Genomic DNA, 17748 nt, shown 5'->3' on the forward strand with positions numbered 1-17748 from the left:
AGTGTGGTCATGCACTTGGCGATATTGACCGTCTAAACTTAGCACAAGAGTGGCACATGTGATTAACACTGAAAAAGAACACTCAGAATGTATTCTTCATGCATGAAGGTTACCTAACTATCTGCCGATTGTACTAAAATGAAACTTGCAAACATTTGCAAAAAGATTTTGCTCAAAAGGACTTTGAACGAATACCGAGAGATACTTATGCTTTTTTTCCAAACAAAATCAAACCAGTTTAGTTCGGCTGGTTCTATTGAGTGCGGTAATCGAACTCACAAAAAGCTGGAGTTCGAGCAATTGTGTTGAATTGCCGAACCAATCGCAAACAATCGAACGATCTCGAATGAATGGAGTCCGACAGAGTCCGATTCGAGAGAGAGATCCGAGTTCGATTTCGTTCGGTTTGGTTCGCCGGGCCCGCTCAGTAAACTCGTTATTCGACAAGTTACATTTCTTTTTCGAGGGTATCTTGTTCTTCCGTTCAATAGAAGAAAAAAATAACTAGCGAATGGGGTTAATCAAACACATACTCAACTCATAGGACAACAAAGAAGTACTGAACAGCTTACCTGAAATCTTCATATTCTTTGGACGTCTTCAGATTGAATCTTGGAAAGGTGTTTAAAATCCTTTTAAACAGGTTTTTACGTTCACAGGTGACTGCAGCAACACCCCTCCGGGGAGGGGTACTCCCTATAATGACCCATACGGGTAGGCACCGCCCGAAGGGTTACCACTTTCAGGCTTCAGGTGTATCAAAGGGTGGCGATTTCACAAGTTGAGGTCTAGGCGAATCTTTGTTCACACTTTAACATATGCTTATCGCTATCTGATGACGCTAATAAAAGAAACACTCTGAATATTGAAAGGGCATAACAGTTTCATTTATCTCTGAAAATTTGAGCCCAATAAACGGAATGGTTTCAGAGAAATTCTCTTCTAAAAATTCGAAATTTTACAGAGAAATGTATGGTTCATTAACTTTTTTGCCACACAGCAATTTCGCAATTTTTGATGGCTGATATTTCCTTCAATATTGCTTGCAAAGAGCTGAAAATTGCACAAATTGCTCAACTTAATCAACTTTTTCAACTTTTGCATTTAGGTCATATATACGGCCACGGCTTCTATGAGTCAAGTCGTATGCTAATGAGGAAAAATGTAAACAATGACGTCAGCAAAGATTCGCCTATATGATGAAAGGGATAACTTTCCTGCCAAAATGGTATACAAAAGGGCGAGGGGCCGGGTTGGACCTCAGGACGCAGCCTTCACGTATAAAAGTTTCACGTAGAGTACCCCTCCCTCCACCGGGAGCAGCACAAACGATTGTTTGAAACAGGCCGTGTTATGGGACAATTGAGACTCGAAATCACATAGATCAGTTTAAGTTTCTTTATTTCTGAAGGCCTCTGTATTTTAAGCCTGACAAATATACTACTTAAATGTGGAGCAACTGGCCAAAAGGAAAACTAAATCAAACTAAATCAAATTCTTGGGCCATTTCCCGGATAGCAAACCGTCCTTGAATCCACTCCGGGCGAAGCGATCAGCCAGGGCATCAGTTGTTTCCGGGGGGCCACCGTGGAAATACAGTAGGGGGAGGAGCAGCAGCTGTGTTTTGCATCTGCCTTCTTCTGCTTCTATAATTGTTCAGCGGACACCTCGACGAAAACCAGCACACACAGAACACGACAAGTAGAACTAGAACAACGAAACCAAAAACTCCCCCTAGGATCGCAGCCAAGAGCCCAACGCTGAAAATAAACCGAAAATAATATAAGAAAAGCTGAATTTAGGCTTGGCGAAAGAACAGCATTATCTGTTATTAATGTGCAAAGACTCTCCAAATACTACAGACTAATATTTTTACTTACATTTCTAATACAGTGAAGTCGCTCTAAAACGGACACTTGGGGTTGGTCCTTACCTTCTGAGTTATCGGTAAGTCATTTTACCTTATTAACATGTCAGAGGACGTTTGAGCAGTGTGTTTTTTTGTGAAGATACTTCAGATTGGATTGCATATGTTAACTTTAAAAACAAATACAACTTTGGAAAATTCACCAGTTTTCAACTTGAAAATCTGCTAACATTTGATATTGGAACCTAAACGTGCAGTTGACGTCCTTACTTCAGTGGCAATTTGCAAGTACTTTTTCTAGATAATGGTCCAAGTAAACACTCTTGGCCGCTAATTCGTGTGATTTCCCTGACCGAGTTTTCCTCAAACACAGATCCAAAATGACCGGCGATTGTTTTGAAATTTCTCCGGCATAGTGAAGACGGAAAACATTTGATGCGCGCGTTTTCAGAGTGAATCCTCCGGTTTCAAATTTTTCCGGCGTAGTGTGCGACAGATGCGACAGATGTTTGTCGTCGAGTGACTGTAACCTTAAAATTAAATAAAATATGTGACGTTTGAACGGGGCTTTACCTGCAACACTTTCCCTCGTTATTAATCGTACAGCAGACTTTATCATTCTTTCCATCGTTTGGGCCTGGGCAATAATTTCGGACGGAAGCGGCGTTGTCTCTACATGTAGTACCTCCGGGCAGACAGCATGCTGGACCATTCCAAAAACAACAACGGGTCCGTTCAGCAGGGTCGAAGAACCTGGGACATGTGTAAGACTTGAAAATTCCTTGAGCGGGGCACTGTGTTATGCCACGCACTGCCGATCAAGATAACAAACAATTAACAGCAAAAATGAGTGAAGTTCGAGTAGTTTTACTGTTACGTCAACAGGAACGACAAAACATCCTGTTGCTTTAGTCTTCAAGGAATTTTTGGCACTTAGATTACAGCTTTCACAATATTAGTTATTCACAAGGCTGTTCTATTTAAAGTTTAATTTCCGTTCGTCGTCGCTTCATTGAGTAATCAGGTAAACTCTAACCGGCGGCTGAAAACTTAACTCTAGCCATGAAATTCGGGCGACATTTCCTATTTCTTAAAGGAGTTTTAAAGATCGAGACAAATCTGCGAAAACTTGAAGGCGGATTCCACTAAAAGTTCGAGCAATAAGTGCAAAAATTATTTACTAAAAATCTACTCACAGCACAGTAACTTTTGAAATACTAATTAAAACAACTCACTTTAGTTCATTTCTCTACGTGACCCCTCGATTAAATTCTCAAGCATTCCAGGCTCGAGATAGTTAATGTCAAACCTCGTAAGAATGCGTAAAGCGTATGTTATTGTGTTTTTAACTAACGCGAAACGTCTGTTTTATTTGAAATATGGATAACTTCAAGTTCAATTTTCTCTCGCAGGGTCAGTTTGAGAGCTTAAGTCTCGCTAAGTTCTTCTTAACTGTATTCAAAATTGGCAACTTAATTTTTGCGTTATTGCTCGAATGCTTTGCGGAAATCATCTTAAATTGAGTGTTTTTCTGTCTCACACCTCAGTCCAATGTTCTCCCGTGGATTTATGAACCTCTTCTAAACACTTAATCTGTTTTCTAAACCACAACACGGAAATTGTTTCCTATTTGATCGTTAACTAAAGAGGGAATGGTGTACCACAGGGATCTATCCTCGGCCCCTTATTATTTAACATCTTTATGAACGATCTTTCCTATGTTATTGAGAAGAGCACTCTGTCCACTTACGCTGACGACACTCAAATCTTTTACGCTGACAATGAACTCTCCAAAGTTGAAGAAACAATCAACAGTGATCTTATCAGTGCTGATATATGGTTTGCGCGAAATGGTATGGAGAGGAACAGTTCAAAATACCAGGCGATGGTTTTGGGAAAAAATAAAGGAACTGATGAGCCAGTTTTTAAGTGTGAAGAGCCACAGCTTCCCATATCCAACACAATGGAACTTCTTGGCGTGACAATCGATGAGAAATTAAATTTTGAAAAGCACATCGCTAAAATATGTAGAAAAGTCAGTCAACAGATCGCTGTATTAAAAAGGATTCAGAAACTGTTGCCTTTTGAGACTAGAAGAGATCTTTACAAAGCTTTTATTCTATCACACTTTAATTACTGCTCCGAAACGTGGCACTTCTGCACTTCTGTAATAAGAAGTCAGCTGACAAGTTAGAGATGGTGAACAAGCGAGCGTTCCGTTGTGTTTTTAGCGATAAGTCCTCGCCTTATGCGTAACTTTGTAAGCGTATCGTCTCACAAGTCTTCGTAAACAGCGATTAGCGAAAATATTGTCCACTGTTTTCAAGATACTGGCCAGCGATGCAGGACCAGCAAGCTTACGTGATCTTATAACAGTAAGGTGCTCCACTTATAACCTTAGGGGCACCACAATACTGGACCTTCCAAAAGTAAAATCAACAACTTTTGGTTTAAGATCATGGAGATACGCTGTATCGAAATTGTGGAACGCTATACCGGACGAGTCTCGAAAGATACAAACGTAAACTACTTTTAAAAACAACTTAAAAACATTAGATCTCACGGGACTCTGAGTGCGAAGTGGATCTATCCTTAATCAATTTTTACTGCTTTTAATGTTCATATTTTCTTATATATATATTTTACTTGTGACTACATTGTGAATTCTTATATTCTAATATTAGCTAGTTCTTAATCTTAATTTATTTAAATTTATATACCTTCATAAGGCTCTTATAATTTCTTTTTTTTTGTTTTTCTTTTTTTCGTGGCGTACCTGTAAACTAGCTTTTTAGCTAAGCGTACCGACCACGTGAAAGAATATATTGATTGATTGATTGCGCAATGACAACGCAGAAAATGCCAGCCACAAGGAAGAGATGCGCATGGAGACATTCAAATAGGAAGTACCTGGTAAATAACAGCTACATTCTAACGAAGATTTGATCCTCAGCCTTTCAGACCTTAACGTGAACAAACTGTTTAAAAGCAGGCTGTTATAACGAACAGCCTGACGTTCCGTTTTTACGTGAATAGTGAACCACAACAATGACATTTCAGCAGTTGGTGCAGACCGTGTAAAATCAAACAGGTCCGGTTAAAATGTATAGGTTTCGTTTTTTGAAGCCCCGGGGAAAACACTGATCTACAACAGTAAAGCTTACCTGTAGAAATGAACATCAAGAAAACGAAACTGTAGGAGAAACGGGGTCGCGTCATCATAGTTTCGTCGAAGCCAGTGTAAAATGATACAAAACGCATCAGGGCATGTTATTTATTGTCAGTCACTTCAGCAATATCACAGACATTCCATTATAATTTTAATGTTTGCCAGTGATTTTACACAAACGCTCATGCATAAACAATGAAATAAATAGAGCGAAAATACATAAACGCTGTCAAGGGGACCTAAAAAAAATATACGTAATCGTGAAGAGGGTTGTTGACCCGCTTGAGGGTCCAACATAGGTTTGACAGTTTGCGGGATAAGAGTAAAATTGGAGGCAGGAATCGGGATGGTAGAAATTTTAATGGCAGGATGCGGGATAAAAAAATACTTCGGCGGGAGAGAGATCTGATCATGTCGACAGGTGGGATGAAGGACAGTTTTAAAATTGACGGTGGGATGCGGTATGAAAAACGGAAAATTACAAGATACGGATGTTGTGTGGAAAACTCCGACTCTAACCAGATAGAATAATCGAAACAAACATTATGACTGGGGCGGGATTGAGCCAAAAATAGTGGCTGAAGCGCGATTGAAAAAGCCTATGTTAGACTCTCCTGCTTCACTTGCTGTCAAATAAAGGGATCGAAGCGAGTGACCCCAGCTTGCAAAGTAATGCAGCAAAATTCTTTACAAACACCTTAATAAAGACCCTGAGAACTACCCTGAGAGCTACCCTCTTTAAATAAAGTCTTTACTTACTTACTTACTTACTTACTTACTTACTTACTTACTTACTTACTTACTAAATAAAAGGTACAAATAAATTACAAATTAGATTGCGAAAATAACGGAATATAAATACATTTTGAGCGAGTCAAAATACAAACGGCTTATGTAAAAAAAAAAAACTAACATGGCGTAAAAAATAATTACCTTGGTGCTGCCTTGATCACCAGAACAATGATAAACGTAAAAAAACTTGCGTCAACTTACGGTGAGTTAAGAGATCTTGCGTCAACTGATCTTGCTTGCGAAAAAACTAATCGGCTTTGATTTTATAACGTTAGCTGGGTGTCGCGGCGCTTACGTGTGTGCTTTCGCGGCACCATTGAACTTACTAGAAAGATCTAGAAACAAAAGTAACGTACGCCTGGCGTAAAAGCGAAACAATTACGCATGAAAAAGCCTTAAATAACTGAATACGCGTTTAAAGAAACTTCCAACAACTAAAAATAGTACTCTTAAGACTACAAAATATAGTAATACTGAGCGTAAAACAACTTAAATAAGAAACATGTTAATAGATAGATTTAGCCGAGCCTAAAAGCGGAGCTCCTGATTGCAAAAGCGAACCTTAAAGAAAAAAGAGGATTTCTTGAATCAGAAAAAAGATCAATTGTGAAAATGTAATTGTTCAGCATGTGGTTTCACTATTTTTCCAGTTAAATTTTAACAAACTGACGAGACGATTGTGCAAGGAATATGTAGGAAGAAACGTCAAAAACGCGCCAGGGGTTAATTTGCGCCAAAATTTTGCCTTTGCACGTACTCCCTCCCTCTCCCCCAAAGTAATAACCTGGCTTTAGCCCGCGATCCAGAAAAACAAACCAGTCATTGGTCAGCGGTCGACTTCAAAAAAAAAAACACGCGACTTCTAAACCTGAGCCCGCGACATGGTCACGTAATATTGGTCAGCGGATAGCGTGCTTTGACAGCTGTCAATTAACTATCGCATGGATACCCAAAATCAAAGACAGCTGTGGTAATAGTGCTACTCTCTTATTTTTCAAGGTATTGGCGTATGGACGTACGTACGTACGGAAAGTCAAGACAACCAAAATTTTTTAGATCGATGGGTCACCAATTTTCTAAGGTATGGGGCTCCGATCGCGCGCCTTCAGCGCGAAGGAACTCCACTAAAAACTTGCGCAATTTTGCGCCGAAGACGACGCCTAGTCAAAAATGAATTTATATTTTACCAGCGAAATCGCAATTGCCTAGATCTGTTCCGTAATATAACGGCTCTAAAAACGTGCTCAGGATAAATATGCAACGACAGCATTCAATTCCAAATGGAAATACGGAAAATTAGCCGTCCTCGTTCGCGTTCCTCAGACGACGCAGAACTTGGTCATTTCACGTTCTTGTTTTGCAGAGGAAGGTTAAGAAATGTACAAAGATTTATAACGCACGTGCACAGCCCTTGTTCTGCTCATTAAATCTTTTGTTTGGTGACGTTCTCGTTGCCGTCGTTGTCGTGGTTTGCTTGAGCTCCCTAATGATGTACTTGAACAGTTGAATAAAGAGTATCGAAACGTAATTGGTTTCGCATTTTTAGGCTTCACGATTGGCTTAAAAGATTGGCGCCACTCTTTCATCCAATCAGAAGTAAAACCTAAACCAATACGTTTTCCCGCGCTTGGTGCCAGCTACATGTATTTACTTAGAGTTTTGATTGGTTCATTGTATTGTCTGTGTCCTTTGTGATTGACAGGAGGTATTGCTTTGGTTTGGGTTGACGACACTCAATTGAAAACTGGCTCTAAGGTACCTTCAGTAGGACATAATTGTATAAATTTGTGGTACATCTGTGTCATGTACTCTAAAAGGATCGATTGGTACAAGATTTCAAAATAATGGAAAGAGAATGGTTATCTTCTTGACAGACCTCAATTTGCCAACCGCTGATCCAAAATTCAATATAGCCGCCACACAACAAAATGCAAACTTTTTGACTTTAGAGCTTAGTTCTTCGCTGGTCTGATTTGAGAAACGGCTGTGCTCGCCTGTGCGAGAACTGGGTTCTGGACAGTAGGCCTAGACAGATTCTGCTCCGCAACTTTTGAGCAACTTTTACGATTTTGAGCAACTTTTTCGATTCGCAGCAACTTTTCGGAGAGTGAGCAACTTTACAGCATCTTTTCTAAAAGCTAACATATTTTTGGCATATTTTCGCTATTTCGAAATCACATTCATAAGTAATTAATATTTTAACACGTTCCCTTTAGAAATTCACGAGAATTTTACTAGAAAATCTCTTGCGTTTTGATCGGTATCTTGTGTTAATAGATTTCAAATATGGATATGCCGGATTTGATTCAGTTTTCAGAATGGGTATCCTGTGTTAATATTCCAAATATGGTACAACTAGCTCAAAATGGCGAACGGCAAGGTGCTTTCTTCTTGCGATTTTGAGCAACTTTTGGCGATATTTTTGAGCAACTTTTTAACATTTTTTGAGCAGAATCTGTCTAGGTCCACTGGACAAGTACAGTATTAGGAATGTATGACCGCAAATGGTGCGACACTGACCGCGTGATGAAAACAAAACGGAAGCCTGAGGACGACAATGAAATTTGGGTGATTTCAGTCAACCGGCTGTTGACATTCTGGTGAATTTGATATGAAGATATGATTATTAAAATTTATTGACGGCCTCTGAAACTGCTGGGAACGTTCCAGTCTGAAAAGAACAAAAATTTGAAAGAATGAAATAGTAAACAGCATTCGCTTTTCAAATTGAAAAATGAATCAATAAATGAATAAATTAAAAAAAGCGTTGGGGCTTGACATCAGCCAAGACTATGACACTCTTGTATAAAATTTGCATTACTCAGTATACTTTTTAATTTTTTTTTATTGTTTTTTTTAGCCCGTGCATGACAACTGTCGAAACGGCCAGTGATCAGCGCCACATCATCGGCATAAATAGTTATCGGGAGATCATAGACGCATGATATATTTTTCGTACGAATTGTAGGTTAATAATTAATGATATGGACTACAATATGGACTGCTTTCAACCGTTAGGTAAGATGGTGTTTATTTACACTTTTTATTTATTCTTGCGACTATAATTTACATTTTATTCAATGACATAACATTTTTGATGGTATTTTATAACAAAATTTTATGTGTCTTTACACATAGTCTAAGCACTTTGGAATCTTACTGCTATAAATGTGATTGATTTGTTATTATTATTTATAATTTTAGAGATCTTTGAAATTATTAATTCGTTAATTTATGCAGTATTTCTTTTGTCCACTTTTATCTTATTTATTTTTTAACGGACGACCGACTCAGTCACAAAACATTCAATGGGGAACGCCTCAGTTGTCTTCATTCATTTCTTAAACTGAGGGCAATTTAGACTACTCCAATATTTAATGGCAAATTATTCTCCCAATGTTAGACTGCTTTATTCTCTCTACCAGCAGCTACAATTTCTGCGTTCCTGATCAGCTATTAGATTCTCGAGAAACTAAAAAAATCTCACTGAAATAGGAAGAGAGAAGACGTCAGCAGGCATTAAACACTGACAGTGATGATTAAATCATTCTAATCTTCCCACGAGGGAAGAAACAAAAACTATATCCTTGCTCGTACAAGATAATTAAAAACACCGATCAATTTCATCTGTTTACACCTGTTTGAAAATTGACGTCGAAAAATAGTTTAATATTAAACCATTGACAGCAGATCGCCTATTCAGATCATCGTTACTTTCGTTCAGTGACACATGCTGGCCGTATGGTAAAGGACTCTCTGTTCAATACCGCAGTTGTTGACTTATTTTAAGCCTATTCTATCGCTGGTTTATCGTGGATTTCAATCAGAGGGATCAATGAGCCTCAGTTTACTATCAGCGATCTGTTCCATGCTTCTTCTTGCATATGTTTTGCACTTCGGTAGGTACTCAGACTGCCCCCCTTTTCATATTTTAATTTCTTCATTGTGTTCACATCTCACTAAAGCTGGTTTACATTCTTTAAAAGAGTATTTTATTCGTGTACTAACAATGGGTCGCGTGAAAAAACGAAGTAATCGTTCAACGTTTTCCAACTTACAATTCAGTAAATATTCTTTCTTGTCAATCATCCATAGTTGTGAAGGCTGGTTTGTAAGGCTTAGAAAATCCATGGCGGCCCTCTGGCTCCGCTTCAATTCTTATCACACTAGTAGCATTCTACACGCGCTCTTTCACCGCGTCCATATAAATTGCGCGATGAACAACTGGTTTCGCATTTTTAGTGACACGCCATCTGAGTTATTCGTGTACGGTTAATAAAAGTTCAGTCCACTTAGTAGAATGTTTGTTCGGTTTTCAACGACCTGAGCGTGCTGTTGTACGTATGTCTGTTGCGAATTAAGCCAGGAACTAGTGAGAGAGATAAGATTAAATTCGACTCTTGTATCCAAGTGCAGAAAGAAAATTGCTTTTAAATACAATCAAGTGAGAAAAGGACGAGAGGGCATCCATAAAGATTAATGGGACAGAACGGACAAAAAATGTTACATAATTCCGACAGATAGTGCCGATGCCGATGAGGATGAGGATGAGGATGAGGATGAGGATGAAGATGCTGATGCGGATGACGATGCCGATGACGATGCCGATACCAATGCCGATGACAATGACGATGAGGATGGCGATGCCGAGGAAAATGACGATGAGGATGCCGATGACGATGCCAATGACGATGAGGATGCCGATGACGATGCCAATGCCGATGACGATGCCGATGCCGATGCCGATGCCGATGCCGATGACGATGCCGATACCGATGACGATGACGATGGCGATAGCGATGGCGATGACACTTATGATGATGATGATATAATAATTGTTCTATGATAACGATAATGGTACACAGTGATGATGTGGGCTCTGATGGCGCACCTTAATGACCTCTGACGTTTGTTTCGTTTCACTGCCATTTCCGCTGTTTAGAATTTCGGGCTCGTGACTTGCAAAACGCGCAGTAATGTAATGAAAGTGCATCAGTTTTTGAGCTCCTCGACTTAACCTTTAAGGATAATTCAGAATCTTGGTCACTCATGAATAAAAAGCTTCCATGGAGTTGATCATTTTGGAAATTTGTACTTTGCAGGTGTGGCGATTTATTGCTTCAACTGCGACAGTGAAGTTTCATGGGCTGACTGTGATTTAGATTTGAATGAGACAGGAAGGACGTGTTCAGGATCGGATAAGACCAGATGCATAGCCGAAATGTCCAGAGAAACTCCGAGAGACAAGACGAAATACAAAAAAAGCTGCACTACACGGTTGAACAATCCGTGCGATGACAAGAGAAAAGAAGACTGCCAAGCCACCATGTGCGACAAGGATTTGTGCAACTTCGCCCTCTCACCAGGTGCCACACTTTTACCGGCCGGGTTCCGTTGTTATAAGTGTGCTAGCACAATTTCGTGGGAAGACTGCGACCAAAACGCCGTCGAGATTTACTGTGGAGTTGGCTTCAGAAAGTGTTTCAAACTCGAGCTTAAAAAGCCAGGTTTAATAGAGTACTACAAAGGCTGCACTGTACCACTGGCTTGTGGTGACTCAGCTGCTCTAATGCCAAACGCCGAAGACAGAAGGATTTTGTGCTGTGGTCAAAATCTTTGCAACGGAGCGGGCATCGCCACAGTTTACTTTGGCGCTCTGCTTCTTGTCAGTATGATCTCCGTGTTCACTGTCTGATGTGGCCTTTTAGACTGGTAGAACAATGATAAATAACCTTTCAAACTCCATAGCAGACGTAGAAATAGATAATTACTTAGAAAAACAGTGTAAAATATTGTTTCCGGTACAGTACATTTTGCTCAATCAGTAAAGTGTTTCGTTCCCCATCGCCCGACCGATTCACACGTAACTTGTTTTAAAAAGGGAAGAAAAATAAAATGTCTCGATTCATCGCTTACTTTCTTCTTAATGAGCTGGGCGCATTTCTGCGGTTTTCATTCACTCAACCAACCTCGTACTGACCGTACTCAGAGTGTTCGTTCTCCTTGACCAGCGGTCAGGAGATGAGCGACCCGATTGGAAGCCCAAAAGTATTGGACCTCCGGTTGATTTGCGCATGCTCAGCTGGCAAACATGTGGCTCGAATTGTTGGTGCTTTACTTCATTCTCGTCCCCAGAAGCCGCGCTCCTTTTGGTCTTCTGCTAGTTTCCATTATTTTTTTTTTAACCAATCAAAATCTAACTTGTAAGGAGAGTCGCTCGCTCCATCGAGCTTGTGCTTTAAGAAACGAAGACTCGAGGAACGAGATGGTCGAGTTGTCTCGACACAGTCTCCCTTTTTCTGGGTCATTACTAACATTTTTAATGAGCTGTTTATCAGTGTTCTCTTATAACAGGATCGATGTAAGCATTTGCATCGGTTATTTAAACTTGAAGTCCGGTGAGTGCTCAAAGATCCTGAATGAAGCTCAACTTGTGAAATAGGATCGACGCAGGTTCGACGTTTGTTACCACGCTGGAACAAAGGACGTTTGCGCTAATTGTTTCTGCGCATCCTTACTGCGCACGCAAATTCACACGCCACGTCATGCATGAGAGCGCGCGCCAAGTAATAAAATGAACAATGATAGGACAGATGGCCATTGCTAAAGCTTTGCCTGGACTTAACGATCTTTGACGTTCTGTGACCCCTATTTTTCTTTTGATGGATCATTTTCTCTACCGATTTTCTACGTTAAGCGAAAAAATGAAGAAAATCTATCGATTAGAAGTTTGAATTTTTGCAAAATGCACCATCGAATTTCGTTCTTTTCAGCTCGTCGCTCATCTGTGCGACGGTTTCAAATGCCTCTTGAAGGGTTAAGTTTTGTGAAAACGTTGGTGACATTTGGAATTATTTACGAAACAGACCTACTTCTTCAAAATATATCTAAGATCGTTTGCCTCCGTTGACTCACCTTCGATATTTTTAACTATAAACCCTTGTAGACCATGCTGAATTACGTGCACCAATTTTTCAAAATCAGGGTAGATTTCCACACGCTTTATCTCTGAAAGGAAGTCGATGACCCCCAATTTTTTTTTCATTTCTGACACAAGTAACTCCTTATCTGACCGCAGTAAAAATTTAAAAAAATCTATCGACTGGAAAATAAATTAAAAATGGGTGCGACAAAGAGTCGACTTAATTCCAGCGGGGTAACAAACGTCGAACCTGCGTCGATCCTATTCCACAAGTTGCACTTCGTTACACCCGCTTTCAGTGTTACGTGCATGGGCGACATCTTTCGACATGCCATCTTTCGACCTGCTATGTAACCTGGCCTAGTTAAAAATGTAAGCACAACGGACTTCTCTACGGTCGAACTCGAAATAAATGATGAAAGATTGATTTATTTGGCATTAAATTAAGGTTAGGAGTATCAAGAAGTCATTGTGGCAGAAATAACTCGACTGTTTTGAATTTTCACACGTTGCGAATATTAAAAGCGGCCGCGGCCCAATTCTACCGGAAGTCACTATTGAGAACCGATCGACTACACTAAATCGCTTGAATCATCCCGTAAATAGGGAAGCATGCAAAGTTCAAAATCTTCTGCAGCCATTTGAGGTAGGTAATTATCATTTACTTGTCATTTCCTCCGCTAATAACCGGAAAAACTACCAGTTTCACAGTTTAACGGTCTTTCATAGCATGTCGAAAGATGGCATGTCGAAAGATGGTCGAAAGATGTCGCCTGTACACGTGACACTGAAAGCGGGTGTAAAACACGGGAATAAGCACGTGTCCCCGCTATTCACTCAATGCGCGGCTAGTTGCTGCTAGGACTTTTTTTATTTCATGTTTTTCATTTTATTTATTTATTCCATTCTAAAATTACAAAGATAAATATAAAGTAAACAAGTAAGAGGAGAAATGGAAAAGGGCAAAAATATAGCAAGCTAATTAGATGCCCTTGTTTAATTGACAATAATAATTAGGGTAAAAAAGTTAACTTAACATAGGAGAGGAAGAGGTATGAATTAATTAATACTGAGCAAAATAATACTGGAAGAGTGCTTTTTTAAAACGTTTTCTAGTCGCTAAGTTACGTATAGATAAAGGAAGGTCATTCCAATAGTAACATCCAATAACAGTGGGGCAAAATTTCCTTATATTTATTCTGGAGAAACCGGGATTTAAGTGTTGTAGGGATGCACTTCGAGTAACGTAGTTATGTTGCTCAGATACCAGAGATAAGGTGTAATTAGACGGTTTTTCATCAATTAAGTGGTCATATAATTGCTGGCAGGTATATAGTTTAACAAGGATTAGGACTTGCTAGCGAAATGCCGAAATACAGTGCTCGTCGGGCCTTACTTTGGCAATCAATTGCGAAAAATAGAAAGAGAAGACTCGCATTACATACAGCTCTGAGGACAGTGTGTCAGAGACGACAGCTATTGCTCCAAGTGGCATGCTTAACCGTGCTTCTGTTAGCGAACAACAATGGAGCAGCGATCTTGAGCAGCGGTCTTGAAGTCAGCAATCACTTTCGATAGCTCGCCATTCCCAGTAGCGAAATTGTCTTTGTACAGCGCATGTTCGTCAGGAAGGCGGGGAAACAGCGTTTGGCAGATAGGGGAGTATATATTTTTGTGACGTTTGCCCAGTCCATCAAATTTGAATCAATTATTTTGTAATTTGCATGATTTATGAATTGAGTTCAGCCCATGTTTAGAACGGCGTTTGCTGAAACGCCGAACCACTGTCGCATTATCCGACTTGGCAAGTCGAACTTATGCTAGAGTCGAACCATTAATTTGAGTCGAATTTAATTGCGGCGAACGTCGCATCATTTGTGCGCCTAAGCCGACTCTTTATCGCACCTATTTTTAATTTATTCGACGCGACTGGAATTCGACGTTTGCCCTAGGCCTAAAATCAATTATAACTTTTAGGCAAACAAGCAATTACCTAGCCTTTTGTTGTTGTTTTTTCTTTTTGTAGAAAGGCACTGATCCTTTGTGGAAATCCGATATGGCAGCAGTTAAGTCGATGTGTGCTTTTTGATGCTTTATTTCTTTAGAAAGCTACGCATTCTAGCATTCTGTTGTTAGTTTTTGGCCTAATTTTGACAATTTTCAATGCATTGACAGGATGATTTCTATTCACTTCAGTTTACTCCAATCTAAATCCACCATTAAACGTACGAACAGCGAACGGGAAACGTCTAACCTCAAACCGCAGTTGGACGTTTGGGGTACACTTAGATCTAAAGGTCTCGAATGACAATCACTTTCGACTTCGGCTATCGCCTCTTGGATCCACAGCTACTTTGACAATGCTCTGACGAAATTCATGACCAATAACAGGGCAGACGTATTAAAAACTAACGTCAATTTGTTGTTATGCAAATGGTTTATAGGAAAAGCAACATAACCTTATTCAAATGCAAGATAATAACTGTAATCAATCTTGTCGACAGTTGAGTTGACGCGGAGTCATGTTTGGCCAGAATACGTCCGAGTCTAAACTGGTTGATTAAGGAAAAAGAAATGATACAACCCCACTTGCTCTGCAGCAACCTTGGTTTTGGTCACTACCAACCTTAATGTTTACGATTTTCTATCTCCTGACAGAAATAGGGCATGGGGCTCACAAGAGACTCGAGGTGACGCAAGAACGCGATTCATTGCTTGCGTGGACGAATTACGCGGGCGCTTTCCTCGCGCGTGCGTCCTAGGTAGGCAGCGTGAAGGACCAGACCAAGTTACATTTTATAAAGCTAAATGAAGTTTCTTTACTGAATTTAAGGCCCTATTTCCCTTGTAGGGAAAAGGACACGATGATGGATGACTGAATTGAATTCATTAGGTTAGGGTCAACATCACAAAGGCCACGTTTAAACTTCAATTCTTGTTCGGTGGTTTGCTAGCAAATACAGCAAAATGTAACTACCAAGAATCTGTCTTAAAGGTTGACAAAAAATCACTCTGATATGCTTTCATTTAACATTGCTCAACTTCAATCCTAAGGTTTGCAAAGAAACCTGATCAATGCTAATCAATGATTAAAAGACGATCGGGTTTCAACCTTCATGTTAAGAGTGTTTTCATGCTAATTTAAGTAACGTTTGCCCTAATCATAACCATTGTTGCTTTAGCTTGGTTTACCTTTAGTTCTGTTGTGTTTTTACAGCTAACCAAACAATTATTTGAAGGCTCCTTTACGTTTGAAGACAATTTTTCAACTTGCCAAAGATGATATAATATATTACAACTCGGCTCTTTGAAGTGACGTGAAAATGAAGAAAAATCCGCTTAAAACTAGTCTTCCAAATCAGAACCGACAGAACCAAAGGGTGAATCACCCAGACTCAATCCCCCCAAGGCGACAAATAGCCAGAAACGCAGTCAAAATGGAACATACGTTCTGAAATTAAAGGGCCTGTTGCACTTTACTACGCATGTGCGGCGATTTGATGTTTGACAGAACCGAACTATTTTCAAAGTTGGGTTTGGTAAGGAAAATCCCTTTCCATCCATCATGCGAGAACTGTGAAAGGTGTTCAACAAATTATGTCATTCGCGGAGGATTTTCACAGCACATTTTGTATTTGTGTGAAGATGATGACCGTCGAGAGATTTCATCATTTTTGAGGCAGTTATACGAGGTGGTTGTTCGTTCCATACAAAGGATCAAACGGACAACGAGGTTTCCAAAGACAAAGCTTATCATAAAAAGCATCACGAAAAAAACGGAAGCTATCCCAAGTGGTGCATGGTTCTAAGTCGTACAACTACTACTTAAAAACATTCCTGTGGACCTGCCGATGTCAATCAAACTTGAACATGCGTATTATCGTGACACAGGCCCTTTAGAGTTGTCACTTATCCACAGTAAGCTTACAGTGGCGTTAGAGGTAAATATGTATGACCATAACTGGCAGCACAACCGTGATTGGCCGAGTAGTTCACTCTACAGATAGGCCAAAATTATGACTAACACAATAAACCTCAGCACGAGGCTCTCGGGAAATAAACCCCACAAACTCTGTAGTTATTCCCCACAGCCTCGTACTGAGATCTATTGATTTAAGCTAGATTTTAAAGGGGCTAGGTCACGCAATTTTAGGCAATTTCAGCACTGATCAAATGGTCATAGAATTAACTAAAATATCACAGAAACGGCTCAAAACTATAGAAGATCTCAAACAAAACACAGGAAAGCCAAGAAGGGACATGAATGGACAAAACTGGAGAGAATTAAAATGGGTTGTATTTGGGTAAATTTAAAAAACGTTGGCCCACCTTTTTCCAAATTTATATCAGTTTATATCAAAATCTCATTTACACAGCTGGAAAATCATTCTCAGTTGTTATGTGGCCGTAATTTTGCAAATGAAAGACTCTTGCTCTGCCAATTTGACGTTTAGAGCTCATAATTAACAAAATTAAACAAAATTACCGAAAATAGCGTGACCTAGCCCCTTAATATATCGAAATTGGTCTATTCAACAGATTATTCCACAAACGCCCCCCCCCCCCACCCCCTCCATTAAGGATACTTCATTGTTTTTGCGAACTTGCACGCTAAGCATGAAACCACGAAGAGAGGAATGAGGAGGAAATGCTGAAAACTATGAAAAACTGTCTTCACCTACAACTAACCCTGTGTAAACCAAGGCACAGACATCCCAACCAGGGAAAATTTAGAAAAATTTCAATGAAAATAAAAATTTTGAAGGCTTCTATTCTTCTTGTCTTAGCTTATGCAACTTTGTCAATAATTTAATCAGCTCTAATTTTAAGCAAAGGGAGCTGTTTCCTTAAAATTTGAAAACAGCGTTTTAACTCTGAAAATGTATCAAATATTTTCCGTCTAAGCTACGCTGGATGAATTTGAAAACGCAACAAACACCGGTCATTTTGGATTTGAGTTTGAGGAAAAAGTGGACAGGGACATCTCAAGTTTTGTCG

General features: G+C 39.7%; 2 protein-coding genes across 2 annotated transcripts; one reads left to right on the forward strand and one right to left on the reverse strand.

Annotated features, from left to right (window-relative positions):
• Positions 1 to 1384: 1384 nt before the first annotated feature.
• Positions 1385 to 5128, reverse strand: LOC110069640 (uncharacterized). The gene is made up of 3 exons (XM_020777202.2): positions 5032 to 5128; positions 2441 to 2678; positions 1385 to 1760 (listed from the first exon to the last, which is right to left on the reverse strand). The coding sequence occupies exons 1-3, from the start codon at positions 5126 to 5128 to the stop codon at positions 1565 to 1567; spliced, it is 531 nt and encodes a 176-aa protein (XP_020632861.2). The 3' UTR covers positions 1385 to 1564.
• A 4382-nt stretch (positions 5129 to 9510) lies between these two features.
• LOC110040144 (uncharacterized) lies at positions 9511 to 11738 on the forward strand. Its single transcript, XM_020745370.2, has 2 exons — positions 9511 to 9727; positions 10931 to 11738. Exons 1-2 carry the CDS (start codon positions 9664 to 9666, stop codon positions 11521 to 11523), a joined length of 657 nt encoding a protein of 218 aa, XP_020601029.2. The 5' UTR covers positions 9511 to 9663; the 3' UTR covers positions 11524 to 11738.
• Positions 11739 to 17748: the final 6010 nt, after the last annotated feature.

Source organism: Orbicella faveolata, unplaced genomic scaffold (assembly GCF_042242905.1).
Source record: "Orbicella faveolata isolate gen_17 unplaced genomic scaffold, um_ofav_v1 contig_1, whole genome shotgun sequence".
NCBI lineage: Eukaryota > Metazoa > Cnidaria > Anthozoa > Scleractinia > Merulinidae > Orbicella > Orbicella faveolata.

Bases quoted from the DNA above. Each gene is read 5' to 3' on its own strand.
- LOC110040144 (XM_020745370.2), top strand. From the start codon at position 9,664: ATGAGCCTCAGTTTACTATCAGCGATCTGTTCCATGCTTCTTCTTGCA. The intron at 9,728-10,930 runs GTAGGTACTCAG...TGTACTTTGCAG, and splicing joins TGCATATGTTTTGCACTTCG to GTGTGGCGATTTATTGCTTC.
- LOC110069640 (XM_020777202.2), bottom strand. From the start codon at position 5,128: ATGCGTTTTGTATCATTTTACACTGGCTTCGACGAAACTATGATGACG. The intron at 2,679-5,031 runs GTAAGCTTTACT...CTTGATCGGCAG, and splicing joins CTTGATGTTCATTTCTACAG to TGCGTGGCATAACACAGTGC. The intron at 1,761-2,440 runs GTAAAGCCCCGT...GTTTATTTTCAG, and splicing joins AACGAGGGAAAGTGTTGCAG to CGTTGGGCTCTTGGCTGCGA.